Source organism: Cnephaeus nilssonii (assembly GCF_951640355.1).
Source record: "Cnephaeus nilssonii genome assembly, chromosome: 2".
Lineage (NCBI taxonomy): Eukaryota > Metazoa > Chordata > Mammalia > Chiroptera > Vespertilionidae > Cnephaeus > Cnephaeus nilssonii.
The window spans coordinates 7,715,942-7,739,215 of NC_137073.1; the positions used below are offsets into that span (position 1 = coordinate 7,715,942).

General features: G+C 46.0%; 1 protein-coding gene across 2 annotated transcripts; it reads right to left on the reverse strand.

Moving 5' to 3' along the window:
* Nucleotides 1-3,505: 3,505 nt before the first annotated feature.
* ZKSCAN2 (zinc finger with KRAB and SCAN domains 2) lies at nt 3,506-22,211 on the reverse strand. Of its 2 annotated transcripts, XR_013814771.1 has the most exons (8): nt 21,143-22,211; nt 20,023-20,200; nt 16,420-16,511; nt 15,950-16,076; nt 12,978-13,661; nt 10,177-10,668; nt 4,867-7,878; nt 3,506-3,984 (listed from the first exon to the last, which is right to left on the reverse strand). XR_013814771.1 is itself a non-coding variant. In XM_079794141.1 (7 exons), exons 1-7 carry the CDS (start codon nt 21,521-21,523, stop codon nt 6,956-6,958), a joined length of 2,877 nt encoding a protein of 958 aa, XP_079650267.1. In that variant the 5' UTR covers nt 21,524-22,211; the 3' UTR covers nt 3,506-6,955. The 2 variants fall into 2 exon arrangements, 1 of the variants encoding a protein (XP_079650267.1); XM_079794141.1 differs by having other exon boundaries at nt 3,506-7,878.
* Between the last annotated feature and the right edge of the window lie 1,063 nt (nt 22,212-23,274).

Consider the following 23,274-nt stretch of genomic DNA (forward strand, 5'->3'; position numbering starts at 1 on the left):
TTTCAGAAGCCTCCGGCTCGGCGGAGGCTTCTGAAAGGCCTGGTGCCGGAGCAGACAGGCACCCAGCTCCCCCACTTTTGATGGTCCGCGGCCGCTGAGGGGGGCTACCCTGCTGTTGAGAGGCGCAGGGGGCAGGACTCCCGCCCCCTGCGCCTCTCAACGGCCGCTGAGGGGGGCTGCCGCGGGCACCTGGCTACCCTGCCGTTGAGAGGCACAGCTGGGTGTCCGCGGCAGGCCCCCTCAGCGGCCGCGGATCTGGCCGTTGAGAGGCACAGGGGGCGGGAGGGTAGCCCCCGTCAGTGGCAGCGGATCCGTGCCTCTCAATGGCCGGAGAGGCCACCCCGAATCCCGCCCCCCAGCCTTCCGCCGCCCAATCGTGGGCGTAGCGGAGTGATGGTAATTTACATGTTACTCTATTATTAGATAGGATTTTTGTAAGAGAACAGTTATTAGGTGAATTACAGAGGTAGAAAAAGTAATTCCTAGAAGAAATGGGCTTAGCAAGCAAGTTCTAGAGGTAAAGGAAGGGCCCTTGGAACTTGGGAATGCGGAAGCTGATGGTAAGATGCCTGAGGCTGGGAGGAGGGAGGGGAGAGGGTAAGGAAAAGGAAAAGGCACAGCCCTACTATGGGGAGGGAGAGCACACTCAAGGTCACAGAATTTTAAAATGTTAGAGCTAGACACTCAATGGTAGCAGTAAAAGGTAGTTGCTATGAGTTTGGATTCTGAGAAAGATATGAATTTAAAGCTTAGAACATTCACGTTTTTGCTGTATAAGCTTGAAGAAGCTATTTAATTTTCCTCAGCCTGCTTCCTTGTCTGTAAAATGGAAATGTTGCCACAGAATGCTTGTGAGAACGAAATGTACCGTATTTTCTGGCGTATAAGACGACTGGGCGTATAAGACGACCCCCAACTTTTCCAGTTAAAATATAGTTTGGGATATACCCGCCCTATAAGATGACACCCAGCATATAAGACGACCCTGACTTTTGAGAAGATTTTCCTGGGTTAAAAAGTCGTCTTATACACCAGAAAATACGGTAATTCTTGTGAAGTGTGAGCACAATGCCTAGTACATTGTGAGTGGACAACTTGTCAGCTCTTTTATTTATTACTAGAGACCCGGTGCACAGATTCGTGTCCTGGAGGGATCCCTTGGCTTGGCTTGTGGGGATTGGGCTGAAACTGGCTCTCTGACATTCCCTGAGGGATCCTGGATTGCAAGAGGGTGGTTCTTGGGTGACACACCCCAGAATTGGGCTCCCTCTTCTCTGGTTCCAGGTGAGTCACCTGAGAACTGTAGCTGCCAAGTCACCGCACCTTGGCAGCTCCTGCATTGAGCGTCTGTCCCCTGGTGGTCAGTGCACATCATAGCTACTGGCTAAAGCATCTGTCCCCTGGTGGTCATTATGCGTCATAGCTACTGGTCAGATGGTCACATGGTTGCTTAGGCCAGTGGTCGGCAAACTCATTAGTCAACAGAGCCAAATATCAACAGTACAACGATTGAAATTTCTTTTGAGAGCCAAATTTTTTAAACTTAAACTATATAGGTAGGTACATTGTTATTAACTTAATTAGGGTACTCCTAAACTGGCCTTTGCTAAAAACTCAAGGGGCCAAAGAGCCGCATGTGGCTTGCGAGCCGCAGTTTGCCTACCACTGGCTTAGGCTTTTATATATACAGACCATCATCTAATCAAACGTTTTGCAGCTTGCAAGTATCAAAATCATAGCAAGAGGGTGGAGTTTCTAAATGGACTTGGTACAAATGCATTTGCTCTGTCAACTACCCTCATTATGCTCTTTGGGCCTCTTGATGGGGAAAGGCTGGGAAGCACTCATACTTTCCAACCCCAAACCAAGAGAGGCTGGATAATTTGGCTATACCCACACAGTGACCTAGTGACAGCTCACCCAGGATTTTAGACACCGTCTAGTGTTCTTCCTACTGCAATAGGCATGTCCTGTTCTAGAACCTTGGGGTAGAAGTACTGATTCCTTCCTTTTTGCCAGAATTAGCTTGAGCCCTCACATGCCATGTTGTTGGGAAGCCTGGTATAAGACTCTTGCACCTCTCCCTCACCGAGAACTCTGGGAGCTTAAGCAATCCAGAAAGGGAAGTATACCGGTCTACTCATGGAACTATTTTTTTTGTGCCTGATCTGCTGCCCCCATTGGGAGTGGTCCTCAGATGTGTGTGCTAGTGCTAAGTCACACTTGACCAGGCCAAGGGGTTTCTTGAAAGAGGGACCCTTTACTGACAATTCCACAGCTTCCACGCCAAGCACACCTGCGTGTTCCACAGGCTTTGTGTTGCATCCAAGCAACCTCAAGGCCGAGGCCTTTTGGGCCTGACCCCCACTCCCTGTTCCCACACTGCCGTTCTCCTCCAGAGTCCACCACCTCAGGATGAGTTTAGGTATTTGCCTCTCTTGGAACCAAAGCCATGTTTTCCCTTCGAGTCCTCGGGCCCAATACGGAGTTTGGAAGTTGTGACTAGCCATGTTCCTATTAGTGCTTGAGAACAAAGCATTCGTTCTCCTCCCTCAAAGTCTAATTGTTTTAACTGATTTATAGGAATTGAAGATTTATGGCTCTTAGAGATTTAAAGTCTCTCATCTAATTCCAAGCCTGAGTCAGAGCACAGATCTAACGCAATGGGAGGTCAGTAATCTTGTGGGAGAACTCAGATAGGTCACCATATATGAGCCTTTATCTTAGCTTCCTCCAAAAAGGTTGTGGCTGTCTGCTCAAGGAAAACACGGGAAACTTACAGGGGCGCCTAGATGGTGTCTGAGCAGCTATATTTGGGCCTCACTGTAGTCGGCTTCCGAGTAGAGGCCTATGACACCCAGGCGAGAGAGGCACTTTGTCTGGAGTCTAGCTCATGTTTAGGTGACCCACCCCGTGGCTCTTCCTAGTTCATGAGAATAGTGGAAAATACATGCTCAGCAAGTAGCAAAATCTCTACATTGACTCTATGACCTATGGAGTTGAAACTGGGAAAGTGGAAGCCACTGGAACCCTTTATACCAAACAGTAAATCAAAAGCAATACTGTGTATCTTTGGGGAAGTTGTGGAGTCTTGTTCCACCGTAAAAGGCTGCTGTGGGTGAGTGCTTCCCCCAGATTCACACAGAGTGTGAACCCAAGGCTAATCCTACCCTGGAATTAGAGCCAACCATTATTTGGGACAATGGCAATGGCTACTATCAGAGGCCAGCTGCACAGGAATAGCTGTGGACTAACAGAAGATCCCACTAGTTGTGGGGGAGAAGACTGAACTGGAACAAGACTGAAATTCTCTTTAGCTACTAGCATCAGCTTTTGTTACCTCTTAGACAAGTTCTCTTCTTCCTTAACAGAAGGCACCCATCAAATTATGGCAAAAACCAATGAGTCATTTATTGCAGACATTTATTTCACATATAAGTTTTCAAGAAGACATCTAAGTGAACATCAATACAAAACAATGAACAGAAAGACACTTATACCTGGAATAAATTCAGACAGGGCAAAGGCTTGTAGCTACACCAGTCACTCGACACTACTGGCCCTGCGGCTTCCCCAGTTGAGTCTTGTCTGTCACTGGGCACCAGACCTCACAAAATAGGCTTTCTTTACTCAGCCAGCTACCGCATTGGCTATCAAGGTGACACGCGCCATCTTTCCTTCTCTCCTGAGCAAGCTCCTGGGCTGCGCACAGCATCCCTCTGCCTGAAGTGGGCAGTGGGCTCACTGGCCGGGCAGCCTGTTCTTACGGACTCTCCCTCATCCACGCCGTGCTCCACAGCCTCACAGAACCTTAGAGTCAGAGCAGTCTTGGCAATCAAGTCCAACCTCTCTTCAGATAAGTGGCTTCGGCCAGAGAGAGGCTCTGATCTGTAGAACGACTCAGTAAGTGGCAGCAACAGGACTAAAACTTGTCTCTTTTGGCTTCTGGTCCAATGCTCACTCCACCATGGCAGGCAGCCTGGGCTGTGTAAATATATGTGTTAAGTTTTCCTCTTTAAAGAAGTAAAGTTTCCTTCCAGATGAATAAATTAGGCTGTTTGTATAATAAAATCAACAGTAAGAACTGGAGGTATTTGTGAGAGTAACAAAGCAAGCCTAGCCAGGGAATACAAGCCAGTTTCCAAAGTGCCTTGGGAAAGGTGTCAGTAAAGAAAATGTCTGTTTATTTATACCATTTAAAAAACATAGGATTTGAAATAATTTTCAAAGAAAGAAGACAGGATTAAATAAATATAGGTTTTAGGTAGATGGTTAAGGTAGGTTGTAAATTTTGTTGGGCTTTCTAGCAGCGAGAACAAAAGGAAAACAACAGTAAGTTATAAAAATCACAGTGTTTTTAAAAGTAACTTTTTTTTTTTTTTTGCTCAGGATCAGAGCTGAAGCGCTGGTACTGAGCTCTAAAGCAAGCTTTCTCTACAATGGTCGTAAAGGCAGTGCTATGTGGTAGAAAAGACACCTCTCACTTTGACTTTCACATTCCTGCTGCAAAAGGATAAAATGCAAGAAGTCTTGTTGAATGGTGGGCAGGACCTTCTGTCTCCTCAGAACAGAGACAAACTTCATTAAGTTAACTTAATACATGTCTCAGCAGCCCATCTGCAATCAGGAGTATTGCAGGGGAACCCAAACTCCACCTGAGCTTGATCCCAGACATCTGAGACTACACCAGAATCAGTCTCTCCCACAGGAGAAGGACTGGGTGTGAACCTTTGTGCCACTAGGGAAGTCTGGGAGACAGAGGGAAAGAACAAGATTTTAGGGGTGAGAAAAACACTTTTGCAAGTGAAGGTGGTTTTCTCATGATCGAGTCACTGACCTTTATAACTTGCATGTAATTGGCATTACCTTTTGCTGCAATACTTCTGCCATATTTCAAGGTCCTTGAGTACAGGCACCGTGCTTCCTTTTTCATTTTCATATCCCTCACTGTGCCTAGAACATGGCCTTAACACACAATGGTGCTTAATAAATATTTTTGAATAAATCACCTTTCCTGAATCATGCATCAGTCGATATAATTATCAATCCTATGTACATATTACGAAGTGGTGACTTCTATTAATGTGCACCTTCTCTAGAGTTGGAATTTCAGAAGGTCTATACAGTGTAAGCACACGCCACTGGCACTAACACATCTTATTGTGCTTGCTCAGCACACTACCAACACGAAGCTGCACTTACCATTAAGTCTATGATTTAGACAACACACACCTGAGACCAATACAATAATGTATGTCAATGGTAATTGAGAAATAAAAATGATTAATAGAAGAGAAAAAAGGAAAGAAAATCTGACAACACAGAGGAAGTTAATCTATTCAGATGTGAACAAGCATAACATTTCCAAGTGTAAAGGAGAACATTTATCAACGTTTACCTGAGTCACCTGCCTTCCAGCAGGCCACACCCTATGCTGGCATCCTAACTGCCTACCCCTTTTGGTACTCTGCTGAACAAGTTTCAACAGATTCAAACATAGTCAAAGGAAAAATGTTATCTCCAGATGTGTTCAAATAAGAGAGCACATGACAAAGGAAAGGAGAGATAAGATCAGAAGCGTGTACCCACAACCCTGACTCTGGTTATCTTTCCACCAAACTATGACTTCTCCCTCCTAAAGCAACCAGCCTTGGGTGACCAAATTTCACCTAACTTCCAGAAAGGAATGAACTATTTATCCATCTGAACCCTTCCTTCACTATTTATTGGGCTCAGTGCTAGGGGGTTATCAGAAAGATTTTTCAGGTAAACAGGTAAATGAAGAAAACTAATATGTTCTGGATTGGAAGTTTCTGCAAATTTCTGCTTTCATGATCCTATAAATAAGGTCTAGAAGCCTCAGAAAAGAGAATATTTAACAAACAGCCCTGGAAGTGCTGGACTGGACAGAGGTGGCTATCTGATCGGCCTAAGGAGTCCTACTGGTTTTAGAAATATTTAATGTTTCAGGTCTCTACTTCTTTCTACCCCCTAAAGTTTTAGGAAACTATGATTATATAATATTATACTAAAGTGTGAGGTTGGAAGGCATAAATATGCCAACACACATCATGTTTTAGATAAGAACGAGAGAAGTTACAGGGGAGAACTAGAATGTGTCTAAAATCCTTTACTTTAATGAGACACACCCATGACCATGCAGCCTAGTCAATCTGAGGAGAGTGTGGTAGCTCAGAAGAGCGGATAAGAGCACCCAGAACATGAAGAGGTAAGTGTAGGACATATGGGAAACAATAACAGGGACTGGATTCTTATAGGCTGGAAAGCAGCAGCCAAGGGGATTTAGTCTTCAAATACAGAAAAGGTTGGTATACAGAAGATTATGGGTGATCAGTTGCTTCTCGTCTCTATGGAGGGCAAGGCATTGCTAACATGACTTCAGGGACAACACAGAGATTCTACCCTCACTATTCAGATCAACTTCTTGACACAAAAACGGTACACTGCAACAGACTTCTGATGGAAGTTATAAAACGTTCAGTTTCCTTTGTGGCTATCTTCAAAACCAAAATGGACTTGATGTAGGACTCCTGAAACTTCTACTCAAACATGAAACTCTGTGGTCAAGTTGCATCCAGAATCTCATGTGGTACATAACAAAAAAGAAACCACCTTTCAGTGTCTTTCATCTCCTTGAAAACAACTCTCACCTACATGGAAGGATCTTGAATGTTGCTGGATATAGCAATTCCATAGAAGTAGCCTCAACATATTGAAGATAATTCCATTCTGAACTCAGACAATTTATGTTCTCCCTTTTATTAAAGGAGAAGCTGGTCAAGTTAGAGGCAGAGGTGAGAACAGGATCCAAGACTTTATTTTATTTATATTCTCAAGCTTATCTTGGGAATTACTTTATAGCTAATAAAAGATCCCAAGAGTGAGATCAGGGTAGGATGGCTAAAGGGACATTGAGGAACAGAAGAGATCGTCATCAAAAAGTCTTTCTGAAATCATCAGTTCTCCCCTTATGTGGGTTCTCTGGGGAATACATGGATGGAGGATGTGGCAGGAGCTTTTCTCTCACATGGACCTCCCGATGTTTGGTCAGAACAGAACCCTTACTGAAATGTTTGCCACAGTGAACACACCCATAGGGCTTCTCTCCAGTGTGCATTCTCCGATGTTCTCGAAATCGTGTACAGTTATTGAAACTCTTTTCACAATCCATGCATTTGTAGGGATTCTCTCCAGTGTGGACCCTGCGGTGGGCACTGAAATGAGAACTGTTGGTGAAGCTTTTCCCACACTCTCCACACTGATAGGGTTTCTCACCTGTGTGGGTTCTCTGATGTATAATGAGACTTGAGCTCTGACTAAAGCACTTCCCACACTCTCCACAGCTGTAGGGCTTCTCTCCTGTGTGGATTCTCTGATGGGCACCAAAGTTTGAGGAGTCATTAAAGCTTTTCCCACAGTCAAGACATTTAAAAGGTTTTTCTCCCGTGTGGATTCTTTGGTGTCTGATGAGGCTCCTGCTTCTACCAAAGCACTTCCCACAGACACTACACTTATAAGAGTTTTCCTTCTGGTGGGTCATCCGGCACAGAAGACGAGCACTCCTTCCAAAGCTTTCTCCATACTTGAGAAGTCTGTAGGGTCTCTTCCCCATGAAAGGCCTCTGATGCACTACAGCTTTCCCTAAATCTCTAGGCTGAGACATCGGCTTTCCCTGTCTGATTCCTTGATGGTTTTCCCATTGTGTTCCTGAGATACGTTCTATTTTACAATATTTACCTGGCTCAGTATTCTGGGAAACAACTCTTTTAGACTTTTCTATCAATGTCTTGTGCTGCTCCATGTCCTTATATATTACCTGTGTTGCATCCTCCTTGATATTACCTCCAATTTCAAAATCTGAAAAAAAGACAATAAAAATTTCAGAGCAGTCCTCTATTAACATAAACATGGCCTTCAAAGCTTCATCTGTTAGGTTCCCTGTACACTTCACTGGCTTCAGGTCCTTTTACTCTTCCCCAATTCATTATGTCTTACTTTCATTCAGTTCCAAGAATATCCAATAATACCTAGTTCAAAGTAGGCCTTCGAAATGTCTTCTGAATTGAACTGCTCCTCATCTATGTCCTAATTAACATGGTAGCAACTTGTCTGATCTCCCCAAAATTCCCCTCTAATTCATCCTGTTTTCAAAGTGTCACTTATATCCTGAAATACACTACATTACACTAGTGCATAGAGTAGATTCTAGTGATCAAGTCCAAATTTCTCAATGGACTTTTAAGTGCATCAATATTTAATCATATCCTACCCAACAGTACTTCTTTCTTCTCCTCGAATGTTCCCATCACTATTTTTCTGGCTGTCTCACACAGACCACACTAATTCAACCCTAGTTTTCACTGTTCCCCAAACTAGAATGATCTTCTCCTTAGTCTTTTAGCTATAGCCCAAGTTCACTGCAAGGTACATCTTGGATCACAGCTTTTTCTAGAAGTTTTCTGGATAGAGAGCATAAAATGGTGAAGAGACACAGGCTTTGGAATCAGACAGCTCTGGTTCTGATTCTGTCCTGGTCACTTAATTATGTTGTTTTGCATTAACTTTTTACTATGAAAAATTCAAACATACAGAAAGGTAGAGAACTGTACATACAATCAACGTTCATGAACCACACACCAGCTTTAACAATGATCTCTCATTGCCAATCTTGTTTCATCTCTATTCCTACATGCTCCCTGTCCCCTCTACCCAGACTATTTTGAAGCAAACTTCAGACACTGTATTATTTCATTCATAAATATATCACAAGTTGTGTGACTTGGGCCCAATCCAGGCTCGGGTTGATTATCAAACCTTTGTTCATAAGCATTTTGCTATACTGCCTTGTTTCTACTTGCCAGTTTCAACATTACTTTCCTTCCACATATTGAGTTGAAACTGCTGAAATCCCTCTGTCCCAAGCCGGACTGCTGTGGCATAAGCTGTGGGGAGGAGGCAGCCATCAATCATTCCATTAATTCAAGTAAAAAGCCCTGGCAATGCCACTGTTCAATTAGCAGTTCTTTTGAAGCTTTCTGAGTGGGTCTAATACTGCTTTGGAATCTGGAGGAAGTCATAGCCTAGTAGTAGTTGTTTCAGACAGAGCCTGATAATTTGATGACAGATCTGGAGTTCAACTTAAAAGACAAGATTCACAAGAGATGGTACCTCAGGACTTTGTTTCCAGAGTTATTAACCAGGGTTACATAGGACTTAACAATTTCAGCCTTCATACTACAATTTCCAACATAATACTACCAGAAAGCATGTGTATGAATTTCCTCCTTCTCTAATGTTTATTGTGAATGAACACAGAGTTTCAGAATGGAAATAATAACAGGTAAGGACAGAAAGATAAGAGCCCAGATTAAGGATGGCTGGTGGAACATTAATACAAGGCCAATCAATAGAGAAAACTGGTCTGGAGACATTTACAGCAGTCTAGCCAACAGACACAAAGACTGAACTAGGGTATGGGCTACAGGAACTAAAGAGGGGACAGATAGAAGTTCCAAAACAGTTGAAAAAAAGTGTTACTGCCTGGATGTAAATAATGGGAGAGAAGGCATAAAAAATATCTCTGAAGTTTTAAGTGTGGAGGACCTATAGGAGGACATAGGGAAGAGCTATGGGGTAGGAAGGATGGTGATTTTAGTTTTGAAAATTTAAGTCTGATGAGATGCTCACAAGGGTTTCCAACTGTCAGCGGGAAATACCCAGGTGGAGCTGAGAACCAGGATAAAGCCTCTCTCTATTTGGTCTCTGCCTGTCCTTTTTCTCATGCATATCACACATCACCGAGACCGTTTGTTTCAGGTTTACTGACACCCTCCTTCACCTGAGTTTTTTTTCATGTACAATTCCAAATTTTCTCCCCCACAAAATTTTTAGGAGATATAAAACATTGCTTGACCCATACAGAAAAAACTGAGGCTGAAATCCCCAAAACTGAATCACTAGAATGTAAGCTCCTTCCTTGAATAGAAGCACCATGAGCATACAAACTTTGTTTTACTTTGCTATATCCCCTGTCCCTCAAACTGCACAGGACACTCAAATATTTAATGAATAAATACACCCGAATGACATGCCAGATCTACTAATTTTTCAGTAAATCACACTCTCTTTTAGACCACAACCCTCGATGATCCTTACCATTTGGGTTTTGCAGTAGACCTGGAGGTCCCTGGAATTCTGACTCTTGTTCAATTTCTTCCTCACTCATTCTCTCGCTGCCAGAATCTTCTACTATTTCCTCCTGTGAGGTCTCCTCAAGTTCCCAGCCTGTAGGTTCCTGGGGTTCAATCTCAATATCCTCTCTTTCTTGCCTTGAAGGTGGTTCGACTTCTTCTGGGGTGCTGGTGGAGGGGACAGATGCCCGAGAGTTTATCAGGGCATCCATTTCCTTGTAGAAAGCACAGGATTCTAGCACATGACCATTTTTCACTTTGCGGTAGCTCTTCTGAAGGCTTTTGAACTTGGTCCTGCACTGTTCTGGTGTCCGGAGGAATCCACACTCCCGCAGCTGTTCCGCCACTACTCCATACAATTTGCTCTTCCTATGGCAGGACTGAAGTGCTTCATAAAACCGAGTCTCCCGGAGGATATCAAGAAAAGTCTTGGTCTCCTCGTAGCCCCAGTGTACACCTGCCATTCAAGGATAAAGTTCAAAGATATAAGAAAAGGAGTCTGTAGCTTCTATACAAAATTACAAAATTTAAGAAGTAAAAGAAAACAAATCCCATTCACAGTAGCAACAGGAACTATGATATGCCTGGTATAAGCTTTGCCAAAAATGAGATCTATATAAAAAATCTATAATGTTTTAAGATATAAAAGAACTAGAAAAAATGAAGAGATACTATGTTTCTGGATAGGAAGAATCAAGTTGTACAGATATCAATTCTCAGATGAATCTATAAAGTAAAAATTCCAATATGATTTTTAACTGAAATCGATAAACTAATCTCAGTTTACTTGGTAGAGTGAAAATGCAGTCCCCCAACCTAACACTGCTCTGGTGATTAAGGATTTAGCTGTCTTTTCAAGTTAAGAATGGTCTGGGACACCCATTAGGAACTTCCCCCAAAGTTCTTATCACTTTTTTAACCAGTCTTCCTTGAAGAGCAGAATTATGTTCATTAGAGTAGTTTTTGAGGTCACTGAGTCCTCTATTTTGAGAGATGAAATGTTCTGTTAATACAAGCAGATGTCCAGCTTTTATAGCAGAACAAAACTTTCTAGGACATGTCGGAATACAGTTTGTTACACTCTACTTTTTGTGTTTTGTAAGCAGGAAAAAGTCATTTCTATCCTTACCTTACTGGGTGGTCTCTTCCAGTCCCTCACTGGATTCCTGTATTTGAGATACTCTAAGAGCCCCACCCACATGTCAATGGATTTCCAGATTGGTGAATACCTGTGCATGCTTAACATATCTTCCAATCTTTTTCCTGAGAGCTATTTCTTTTGAACAGGTATCGTCATGCATACAGTCCCAGTTCTCCTGCCTGATTTATTTTTCTGTTCTGAGAACTTACCTTTTCATAAGGTAGAGAAACATTACTAGTAACAGTGATACCAGGCAATATTTTATTGTATGTTAACATTTGCAGAATGCCTTCATGCATGTCATCTCACTTAACTAACAAAAACCCTGGCATTCTCAGTCATACTTGACAGATGAGAAAACTGAAGCTCAAAGTACTCAGACGATGTGTCTACTGTCACAATTATTAACTGGCAGTTAAGTCCTGCATGTTCCAGTACCCAAACTATACCAGTTTTGTTTTGTATGGTGCATGGTATATCTTCTTCTGTCCTTTTAATTTCAATGTCTCTGTGTTATTATATTTAAAACTAGAGGCCTGGTGCATGAAAATTCATGCACTGGAGGGGGGGTCCCTCAGCCCGGCCTGACCCCTCTCACAGTCCGAGAGCCCTCAGGGTCGGGAGGCGACCCGGCAATCAGGGGAAGGCGATGCCCCATCACACTTCTGTTGCTGCCACTGCTGGCAGTGCAAGCCTCGGCTGGCCCTGGTTACCTGAGCCTCAGGTGGCCCTGGGCAGCTGCCATCTGAGGCTTGTCTGCACCTTGGGCTGGCCCTGGGCAGCTGGGGGGCTGAGGGGACTGGGGGACTCCAGAGGCAGGTGTGTGGAGTGGCCAGGCCTGCCTGGGGGTGGGCCCGGCCTTGCTGTGTGCCTGCTGCCCCGGTGGGGCTGAGGGGACTGGGCACTGCCATCTTGTGGCTGTGGGTGCTGCCATCTTTGAGGGTGGGGCAGCCAATTAGCATATTCCCTCCTTATTGGCTGTGGGCACCGCCATCTTTGAGGACGGGACAGTCAATTAGCATATTCCCTCCTTATTGGCTGTGGGCACTTCCATCTTTGCAACGGTGTGAGGGTCAATTAGCATATCCACTCTTTATTAGATTAGATGTATCTCTTGTAAAAACATATAGTTGTTTTTTTAAATGTATGATAGTCTTTTAAGTTTGCAATTGAAGATATATTTCGGTTTACACCCACCTTTCTCTCCTTCTTTTAGAATTCCATTTTTTACTCATTTTTTTTTACTTACACACTCTTTCACTGGTTATTCTAGATAGTATACTACAATCTAATACACTTGACTGCTTTATACCAAGTCTCAGGTAATGTTAGATCCTTAGAGCCCTCTGACTCCATTTCTCTTCCTTTCATAGGTCCCAAGTACTCAAAATCCAGGCTATGCTCTAACCTCAAAAAGAACCCTCCATGGCCACTCAGAGCTATACTAAAACTGTACTGGGGGCAGCAACAGACACCTGAGAACACTATTAGTTATGTGACCAGTCACAGTGATTGAGGCAAAGTGTGCATGACAGCACTCCTCAGGCCTGGTCACTTCTGGACTATTCTTTTCCCCAAAAGACCACATCATCCATTTTCAAACCAAACAAAAGCACAACACTTACCACTCAGGTTCTGAAACAAGACAGGGGTACCACGAATCTCAGACTTCCGAATAAATTCGATGCCCGTTTCCTCACTATCAGATTCTTCTGCAGCTTCCTCCTCCTCCATCAGACTGATCTGTTCTTTAGCACCGACACCAATTCTCTTTAGTCGAGGGAGAGACACAATCTCTTTTGGCTTGTCAGTGGGTGACACATGAGCTGCAGGGTTCAACAATGCGTCCATGTCCTCAAAGAAGGCACAGGGCTCGAGCATGTGGCCGTTTCTCACTTTTCGGTAGCTCTTCTGGAGACTTTTGAACTTGGTCCGGCACTGTTCCGGAGTTCGGAGAAAGCCACACTCTCGCAGCCATTCAGCTACAGCGCCATACACCTGGCTGTTTCTGGGACAAGCCTGAAGTGTTTCATAAAAGCGAGATTCTTTGAGAATGGCGAGAAACGTCTTCGTTTCCTCATAGCTCCAATGCACACCTGCTATCTTTTCATCTTCTAAGCCCCACTGTTGCTGCTCTCTCCGCATCTTCCCTGCATTCCTTGCAGGAATCTGAACAGCATGAACTGACTTTTCCTTGATGCAGTTGCTTCGTAGACTATTCCTTTTGTTAGAGTAATGTAGACCTAAGGTCCATGGCTCCTTCCTTTGCTCCACCTGGGCTATCTTGTTAGAAGTAGATACTGCACTTCCTATAGTGAGAGAAACATACTTCATACTAGACATAGAGATCATTCATTACTGCATGCCCACCTTCTGCTGAAGCATGATCTCCTGGACCACTGTCCTTCAAGATCTTGTCCAATCACCTCTCTTCTAGGGTCCTCCTCCACCATGACAGTGCACACTAGAGTTACTGGTACATGAGTTCTCTGGCACAATCATCTACTAACTCAAACTATCATTTTACTTCCCATGTATTTTCCCAGGTGGTTCTTAAAGGAAAACCTTTAAGGGTAAGAAACGTATTTTATTACCTTTGATTCCCTCATGGTATCTAACGCTGTGCAGGTTCAGAGTATGCTCCTGACCAGTATTTATTACTTATAAAATAAAGTGTGCTTATATCTGCTTCCCACATCTCCCCACCCCAACAAAACACACATACATACACACTGGGCTATGAGAGATGAGAAGTAAGAATTCCTGGACACATGTGGCAAGCTAAATAGGAAAGTGATGTTAAGAATCGGGAAGCAAACTGAGAATATGTTATTGTACAATACTGTAGAGAGCAACTTGTCTTAAATGTGCATCCTAGCTCCACCACTGACTTTATTTTTTTTTGATTAGGGAAGTTTTTTAATTTCTCTGAACCTCAGTTTCCTAGGGAATAATATCATCTATTCAAAGGAGTGCTGGGAATATTAAGTGAATGATCATCTCTGAAGTGTCCAATGCCCAGTAAGTTTGTAATAAAATTTAGTTTTCTTCTCTAGGTAACACACAAAGCGGCTTCAGGGAATTCTCCTAGAGAAACAGCATCAAATAAAACCTTCTGAAAGAACCCTGGAGATGGAGGTTTGCTCTTTATTTTTACATGAGAGAAGTAAGTGTAGGGACAACGTGAGCTCAATATCTATAAGGACTAGGCTGTCAACGTAAGTGCATGAGGTGGCAGTTCAGCATGAGCTCTTTTATTCTGTGGGTCCATGGTGCTTGGCATATGCTATTTCAAGAGATACTGGAAATCCAGATTTACAAACTAAATTTAAATTTAAAATGCTGTTCAAGGCCAAAATATGTATATAGGCTAGATAATGAGCCATTAGTTTATAATCTATGATAAAAAATTAGGGCAGGGGTCTCTGGGCCTGGGTCTTTATACTCTATGATTATATGTGAAGGTGCTGGGCTAAATCTGTACTAAAGTATGATCCTTATCCCACTCCTGCAGAGTTTACTAAGGACTAATTCAGCATTTTCTAGGTCTGGATGCTATGTGATCCAAGACAATACTAGGAAATATCCATCATGTACACAACTAGGCTGGGATGCCCGCTGTTTTGGGAAGAGTGCTTTGTTACTGGTGTGTCATCAGTTGGTCTTTTTTTTTTTAAAATTGCTTTCTATATAAACAACTATTGGTTTATCTTATTCATTCAGTTTGACATGCTCCATTTTATAATCTCTATACTTTAGTGTCTATATGTAGCATTGTCCAATGGAACTTTCTGTGATGATGGAAATGTTCTCTAACTGTTGTCCAATACAGCTACCAAATTCCTTAAATGTGGCCACTGCCACTGAGGAACTGAATTTTTAACTTTATCTAATTTTATAAATTTAAATAGCCATATGTGGCTAGTGGCTACCGTATGAGATAGCACAAAGCATCTCTAGTGTATATTAGTGCATGTTTTAGGCCTACAATTTTAGTTGTATGTAGTCTTTGACTTGTAGCGTGCATATGAATGAAGTCCTACTGCTAAAGCAGAGTTTGCTTGTAAAGTGACGCTTCAGTGGTGATATGTGCCTGTAAATTTATGCTATTTAAATAATTCACGACACACTATGGAGGTTATTGTATTAAAATTACTTTTTTTCTATTTATAAGATTTCCATCCACACAACAAATATTTGCTGAGCACCCACCCATGTGTCAGGCCCTGTAAAAATTGTTGGGTTTACTATAGTAAAACAAAAACAAATCCCTAAGAGACCTCGTGAATGGAGTCTTTAGTCTAGAGGATGTAAGTTTACATTGAGATAATATAAATATGACAATCACATATAATACCTCTCCAATGTTTTAGTCACTAAATTATAAGAGTATAAATTTTAAACTGGAACAAAGGAATGAGTAAGGTAAGAGAACATGGATAAGTGGTTACTAGGTCTAGTAAGCTAGATTGCAAAAATGATTCGACAACCCATGAAAGTCTTTTAAGTGTTAACATTTATAACTATTTTATCATCAGTAGAATAAATACGTTATAAATCCCCAAATCTTTTATCCAAAAAGGGAAAGAATCCTTACCCAGGGAGACCATGTTCCCAACACTCTCCTCCCTAATATCCCGGTAGAGGTCTCTGTGAGCCGGAATCTGATGCACACTCTTTTTGTAGGAAAAACCTCTCGTCAAGTGGACATCTTTCACTGGTCCCTGTAACAACACTAACAGCAATGACTACCAAGATAACCATGTGGGTCTTTGAAGGATGAACAATATTGAATGAAGCACAGAAGGGCCTTAAAGAAGAATTAAAATCAAGGAATAAAGTGTATATTAGGGCCAAATGAAACAGAAGATACTATAAAGAATCATAAGACAGATGATCCACCAATGTGTCCCATTACTCAGAAAAATGTCCAATCTTTTCTGAAAAAGGAACAAGGGGGAAAGGTCTCTTGGTTGGAGTATAAAAATCTGAGGACAGTGAAGGCCCAGGAAATCATTGTGACTGAATACCCTAGAAAGGAAGGCCAGGGAGGACAATACAATTTACCTGAGACCCAACAGGAAGTTTCGTGGTTGTTACTTCCTGATCTATAGTGTTCCATTCTTCATCAGGGATGGGAACCCAGGGAGTAGGGCGAGCTGTAAATGAAAGAATCAATTAGTGTGCCGGGCTCTGGCCCTTTAATTCATGCTGCTTGTCCTCTTAAGAAATGAGCATGTTACAAAAAAGCAACAAATATAAACTGATCATTTTCTCCATGAATTCAGTAACTTAAAGTAGGACTCAAAAATGCCAATGCTTTTAGGGAGTAAGCAGATAAAGTACATCACGAAAGGGGCCAGGCAAGGTGTGTGGGGAATGAGAGAGTACATGTCCCATTGAAAGGGTACAGCAATGCTCAGTCCCAGATGATGCTTCTTTGTGAGACTATGGACCTGGTATAGCCAAGCTTCTAATTTTTTTCAAGAGAAGTCAGAAATCTGGACTTTTGTACAAAATATCAAAAGTCTTAAATCTTGGTCCGGGTGAGGCCGTGAGCCCCTGGATCCGGGGGAGGCCACGCGCCCCTGGTTCTGGGAGAGGCCACGCGCCCCTGGGTCCGGGTGAGGCCACGCTCCCCTGGGGCCGGGGGAAGCTAGATCCCGGGTCCGGGTGAGGCCGTGTGCCCCTGGATCCGGGTGAGGCTGGGTCCCGGGCCCGGGAGAGGCCGCGCGCCCCTGGGTCCAGGTGAGGCCATGCACCCCGGGGTCCGGGTGAAGCTGAATCCTGGGTCTGGGTGAGGCCGTGGGCCCCTGGATCCGGGTGAGGCCACGCGACCCTGGGTCTGGGAGAGGCCACGCGCCCCTGGGTCTGGGTGAGGCCACGCGCCCCTGGGGCCGGGGGAAGCTAAATCCTGGGTCCGGGTGAGGCCGTGTGCCCCTGGATCCGGGTGAGGCTGGGTCCCGGGCCCGGGTGAGGACACGTGCCCCTGGGTTCGGGTTAAGGCCACGCGCCCCTGGGTCCGGGTGAAGCTGGATCCCGGGTCCGGGTGAGGCCATATGCCCCTGGATCCGGGTGAGGCCGGGTCCCGGGTCCGGGTGAGGCCGTGGGCCCCTGGATCCGGGTGAGGCCACGCGACCCTGGGTCTGGGAGAGGCCACGCGCCCCTGGGTCTGGGTGAGGCCACGTGCCCCTGGGGCCGGGGGAAGCTAAATCCCTGGTCCGGGTGAGGCCGTGGGCCCCTGGATCCGGGTGAGGCCACGCGACCCTGGGTCTGGGAGAGGCCACGCGCCCCTGGGTCTGGGTGAGGCCATGTGCCCCTGGGTCCGGGTGAAGCTGGATCCCGGGTCCAGGTGAGGCCATGTGCCCCTGGATCCGGGTGAGGCTGGGTCCTGGGTCCGGGGGAAGCCGCGTGCACCTGGGTCCAGGTGAGGCCACGCACCCCCTGGGTCCGGGTGAGGCCACGTGCCCCTGGGTCCGGATGAAGCCGTGCCCCTGGGTCCGGCCGAGACCCAACCAGAGGGAATCGAACCTGCATTACCACCATTTGTCCACCATCCAGAGCAGAGGGGTCAGTGCCGACATGTACACATAAGGAACTGGTGGACATTGATATTGGGTCTCAAAAGAACTGTTGGTCCAGAAAGAAACTCACTACAGACTGATTCATTTGCCTGTCAGCATAACTATTATTGCTCATCTCACATTCAGTTCATATAAGTATATCTCTAGTGACACATGATCTCGCTCATCTAGGGGAAATGATGAACAACATAGACTGATGAACAAGAACAGAACCAGAAACAAGGAGGCATCGATCGGACTATCGGGCCTCAGAGGGAGGATAGGGGAGGGTGGGGGGAGGGGGGAGAGATCAACCAAAGGACTTGTGTGCATGCATATGAGCCTAACCAATGGTTAAGTTCAACAGGGGGTTGGGGCATCCGTGGGGAGGGGTGTGGGATGGGAATGGGGGGATGAGGACAAATATGTGACACCTTAATCAATAAAGAAATTTTTTAAAAAAAAGTCTTAAATCTTGAGAACTAAAACCAACCAAACAAACAAAACCCCCAAACCAAAAACCCTTTTGTAGGTGAAACAAAACAAGCCTGACTTGGCATGTGCATGACCTGTTTGCAACCTCTAGTATAAGTTAATCCCCATCAGTATGCTAAAGAAGTTACATGGTCCTGGACACTACAGGCAATACACCCCTTGAAAGATGGAATGAAGATATACAAACTTATATATAGCAAGTCTGTAGTCTAACTTCTACTTATGAACTGACTATCTAGGGAAAACTTCCAGAATAAATATCACTGTGACCAAGAACTCAAAAGCTTGTTACACTACTTTCTATAGAAGCAAATCAAATTACTTCCTTGGAAACTTATTATTCCCTTAGACCACACATGGCTGAAATCACAGGTCTTCTTTTAGAATTCACCTGAGATATTTATCCCTTAAATTTTCTATCCTGCACACTCCCAAGTACCTCAACAGACCAAACTTTGTACTTTAGGAATTCCTTATCACTCTGGGATGGCAAAATCCAGAAACACCATGAATTTACTAGACTAAACTTATCAGCTAAAGTAACTGAGAATATTTAATCCACGTGATAAGGGAATTTAGATACTGATGAATACATACTAGAAACTTCAGAAACCATTAACATTTGCAATGCATTCTATCATAATATGAATTTTGGGAGGGATAAGGAGGTACAGATTCAGTACTGGATCTTGTCTTTTGGTGAGGAGTTGTGTAAGTCAGATTTAAAGTTTAAAAATAATCATGCCATTATGGGAGAAAGGAAACTAACATTAACCGAGCACTATTATGCACTGGCTTTCTTACACTGCCTCATTTAATCTACGCCAACCTCATTATTTTCCTTTTACAAATGACAGAATGAAAGTTTGAGAAGTTACCTGACAAAGGCCACAGATAAAGAATGGCAGAGTTGGGCTCTGAATCCAGGTTGTCTGTCACTTCTATGCATTAATGCTCTTGTTAATATTACTTGCCCAAGATCAGAGAGGGAGGGGCAGAGATAGGATGTAAGCCTACCTTTTTACAGTAGGTTCAATGATCTTTCCATTCTTCTCTTTCAGCCTGACACCTCATTGCCAGGGATGGAGAGATCAGTGTGGACTGCAAAGGACAGGGTGCTCATTTCCTTGAGTCTGACTTGATTCGTGAATGTCTCGGGCAGCTGTGAACATCAGTGGCCCCTTCTCTATGAAGTCTTATGTTTATCCTTCTCATATGCCAATTACATAATGCCTAACTTATAAGTCAATTTTTGAAAATAAATGTCTTATTTACCTTTCCAAACAGTTTTTCAAGTTCTTTGTAGTCAGCCAAGAACACATGCACATATATACATGGCAGGACTAAAAACACAAACTGATTACAGAATGGAGATTCTTAAGTAACACTACAAGACTTCAAGGCCAGCTTGGGCAGTCTAAGTTTTCCTAGGTTCAATCTTTAAGATCCCTTTTACTTATGCTGCACATATTCCCAACTATTAAAGTCTTTCTCCCCAATACTCAATTTATTCTCAAATATGTACTGAGAGGACAGTACTCTGAGCAAGCCACAGGTTAGGACTGCAACATAAATCTGCCATGGTCTGCCCCTGGCATCTCTGAGTTCTTACCCTTCTTGGGTAAGGGCCGCTGCTCTCTCTTTGGGGTCGGCTGCTCCTGGTGTCCTGAGTGCAGGCTTCCAGCTTCTTCCCGAGATACCACTCTGGGCTGGGTCTCTGGGGGAAAATCTGCCACATCCCACACTGCTCCATGTGGGGCTTGTTTCTCTGACTGCACAGGGCTGCAAACCTGGGAAATAAAGCCAAAGCCATAGTGAAAAAAGGGAGAAAAAGACAGCAAAGAAGGCTAGCTGACATGAGAAGGAACGACACTGCAGTCCATCCCCAGTGTAGGCTCTAAGGTCAGAGGGTTAACAGAACTGTCCATAAGTCTGGACGTTAGGGAACGGAGAGTGCTCTTTAGTAATGGAGATCTGTCAGGCGTGAAGTACAGCGCCTTCTTGGTATTAAAATAGAGATCATTTGAGTCCTCACATCTACTAGGAGGCTCACAGAGAACTGAGTTATCAGAACACAGATTCACTGGTGAAATGAAAACATACTAGTAAGCTTAATCCCCACATCTCATGTCTGTCCTTGATGGACACAGAAACGTGCTGGCAGTCAGATCTTGACCCAAATGCAAATCCTCTGCAAGGCGAAACTGCAAATCTTGCAGGATTCCATGAGGTTAATGGAAGGGCTGCTGAAAAACAACCAGAAGATCGTGCAAAGCCACTGACAAATGCAGACCTGGCAGTTACACTGGAGAAGAGTGACGGGATGATGGCGTTGAGGTCGCCTAAGAAGACAGGGACTGGCACGGTGAAGGATTAGAGAGGGCCCGGGGTTCACTGCTGAAGTCCTTACCGCCCCACCCCCCAGTAGCTCTCTTTAGGATCAAGCTGCAAAAGTTAAACCCTGTGGAGCATAAATTCTCGCACAGAATTTTTTTTGGGGAAACATTAATGCCAAAGACTTGAAACTAATATTTAGGCGAATACGGTTTAGTTTCATTTGCAAGATACTATTTCAAGCAAAGCTTTTTGTTCTACTTGCTATTCAAGTGGATTCACGTTGAAGGTCTTTCATTAGTACCACTATCCTTCCATAATGGCGCTTCCCGCAACGCACACCTGCCTCACCCACCCCCTTCTTTCTAAACACGGAAATGTGGAGAATGCGCTCTCACCGGCTGTCTTAGTCTTCCAGCCTCTTTCTCCAAGTGTATTACCAGGGCCACCGCCTCCTCTCCGCTCTCCGGACACTGCTTCTGAGCCCACGCCTGGATCTTCTCCGGCAAAACGCTGAGAAACTGCTCAATGACCAGCAGCTCCAGGATCTGCTCCTTGGAACGCATTTCTGGCTTCAGCCACCGGCAGCAAAGTTCCCAGAGTTTACTGAACGCTTCGTGGGGTCCGCTCACATCCTCGTAACAGAACTGCCTGAAGCATTTGCGGGAGGTCTCAGATGCAGAGCTCTCCGGTCCTTCCAGAACAGGCTCCGATGCCCACCCGGGGTCCTGCTCCACCTTCATTATCAGGCACCCCTCAACCTCCAGCGGAGGGTTCATGCTCCACCCAGGGGTCAGCCTCACGTCCAGCTCAAAGTAGACTCACATAAGCCAACCCTCCGAGGGCAACCTGCCTCATGGAAGCGTGGGAAGGTGGCCTCGGCGGAAACAGGCACTCCAGGCTGATGAATCAAATCTACCCTCGGCCCTGGAAACGGTAAACGTGCACCCCGAAGTCCCCAAACCGGGCCTCCTCTCCGAACAAGGCGTGCTCCCGCCGCGCGGCTGTCCAGGGTGCATTTTTAGTGCCGCGTAGGGCTCGGAGAGGCTGGAGAAAATCCGAGGGGCCGAGGGGCCGCGGGGAGGGGCGCGCAGCCAGGCCCGGAGGTGGTGTGCGGATTCTAAGGGTCGGGCTCCCGGGAGGCGAGGCCCCGGTGGGAGGGGCCGGATGTGCAGGCCCCGCCGGCCCCGGGTTCGAGGCTCGGGCCGGGCGGCGCGTCCAGGCCGCTGCGGTGGTCGGTGCGGCCGGCGGTGTCCCGGGCCCAAGGCGGCCCCGCTGTCCTCACGGAACCTCCGCGCGCCGAGGACAGGCCGCGAGGCGGTTCCGCCCCGAGGGGAGGGCGGCCGCGGGACCAAGCCAACCTCTCAGGGGGCGGCTGCCGGCTCCCCGCGCGCGGCCGCGTCCGCTCCGCCCGCGGACTGCGCGGGGTGCTCTGGGAGCCGCGGCCACGCATGCGCCGCCCGCGACCTCGGCCGCGGGACCCGCGTTCGCCCTCCCGCCGGCGAGGGGCTGAGGCGGGAGCGGGCTGCACGGCGGTCTCGCGAGAGCGCGCGGCGCGGGGACTGGCCGCCGGGGGGCTTCAGGAGCGCGAGCGACGCCGAGGCGCCTGCGGGCGCAGGGATGCCGAGGGGGTCGTGGGGGAATTGCGAGGAGGGCTGCGGGGATCCTCCCTCACCCCGGGAATCGGGGAGGCCTGGGGACATCAGCGAGGTGGGGGTGCTCCCTGGGGAGGCGCTGCGGAATCCTTTCTGCGTGGACCGGCCGGCGGAGGGGCGAACGGAGGGTTCTGTTCCTCCCGCCTCGGCCACGTGCTGGCGGCGACCTTGTCCTGTGGCACCACCTGCGAGTGGCACCACCTGCTAGCGGCGGCCCGCAGAGCAGCATGCGACCTGGCCGCCCCTGGGCCTGGGGGTTCTGGCCGGCTCTGAGGATGTCCGTGTGGTTTGACGTGACAACCGGAGGGGCCTCTGCCCTGAGCCCCGGGTCGTACTCTCTTTCCGGCGGCGGCGGCGCCAGGACCGGCTGCCAGGGTCTCCCGGCTTCCGTGGGACCCCCGACCATCCTGTGCCCACCACCCCGCCCTCTCTGTTGACCACATGCCAGGCCTAGATCAGTGGGCAAAGCAAAAAAAATCCCTGTTACGGAAGGTAGAGAGCCTATTGGAAAACAAAGCGCAGTGACTTTAAATATTTTTATTTTTTCGATTGGAGTTGATATTCACTATTGTATTAGTTTCAGGTGTGCAAGTCTGCGTGAAAAGTCCTGGCTTAGACTGTATGTGCACATTCTAGCAGCCCAGGGGCTGGGCGTGCCTCTAACCAACAGACATTCTGGGAGGGAGGGAGGGTTGGAGAGAAGCTAGGCCAGGGTGGTCTTACCCAGCTTTCTTGTCTTTTATTTCTCCCTCCTCCCCCCCGCCCCGCCCTTTTAAAAATATTTTTATTGATTTCAGAGAGAAAGAGAGAGGAAGAGAGAGGTAGAAACATATATGATGAGAATCATTGTTTGGCTTCCTCCTGTACGCCCCCTA

Bases quoted from the DNA above. Each gene is read 5' to 3' on its own strand.
- ZKSCAN2 (XM_079794141.1), bottom strand. From the start codon at position 21,523: ATGAACCCTCCGCTGGAGGTTGAGGGGTGCCTGATAATGAAGGTGGAG. The intron at 16,512-20,022 runs GTAAGAACTCAG...TTTCATTTACAG, and splicing joins GCGGCCCTTACCCAAGAAGG to CTCGCCCTACTCCCTGGGTT. The intron at 13,662-15,949 runs GTAAGGATTCTT...CTCTCACTATAG, and splicing joins TGGGAACATGGTCTCCCTGG to GAAGTGCAGTATCTACTTCT.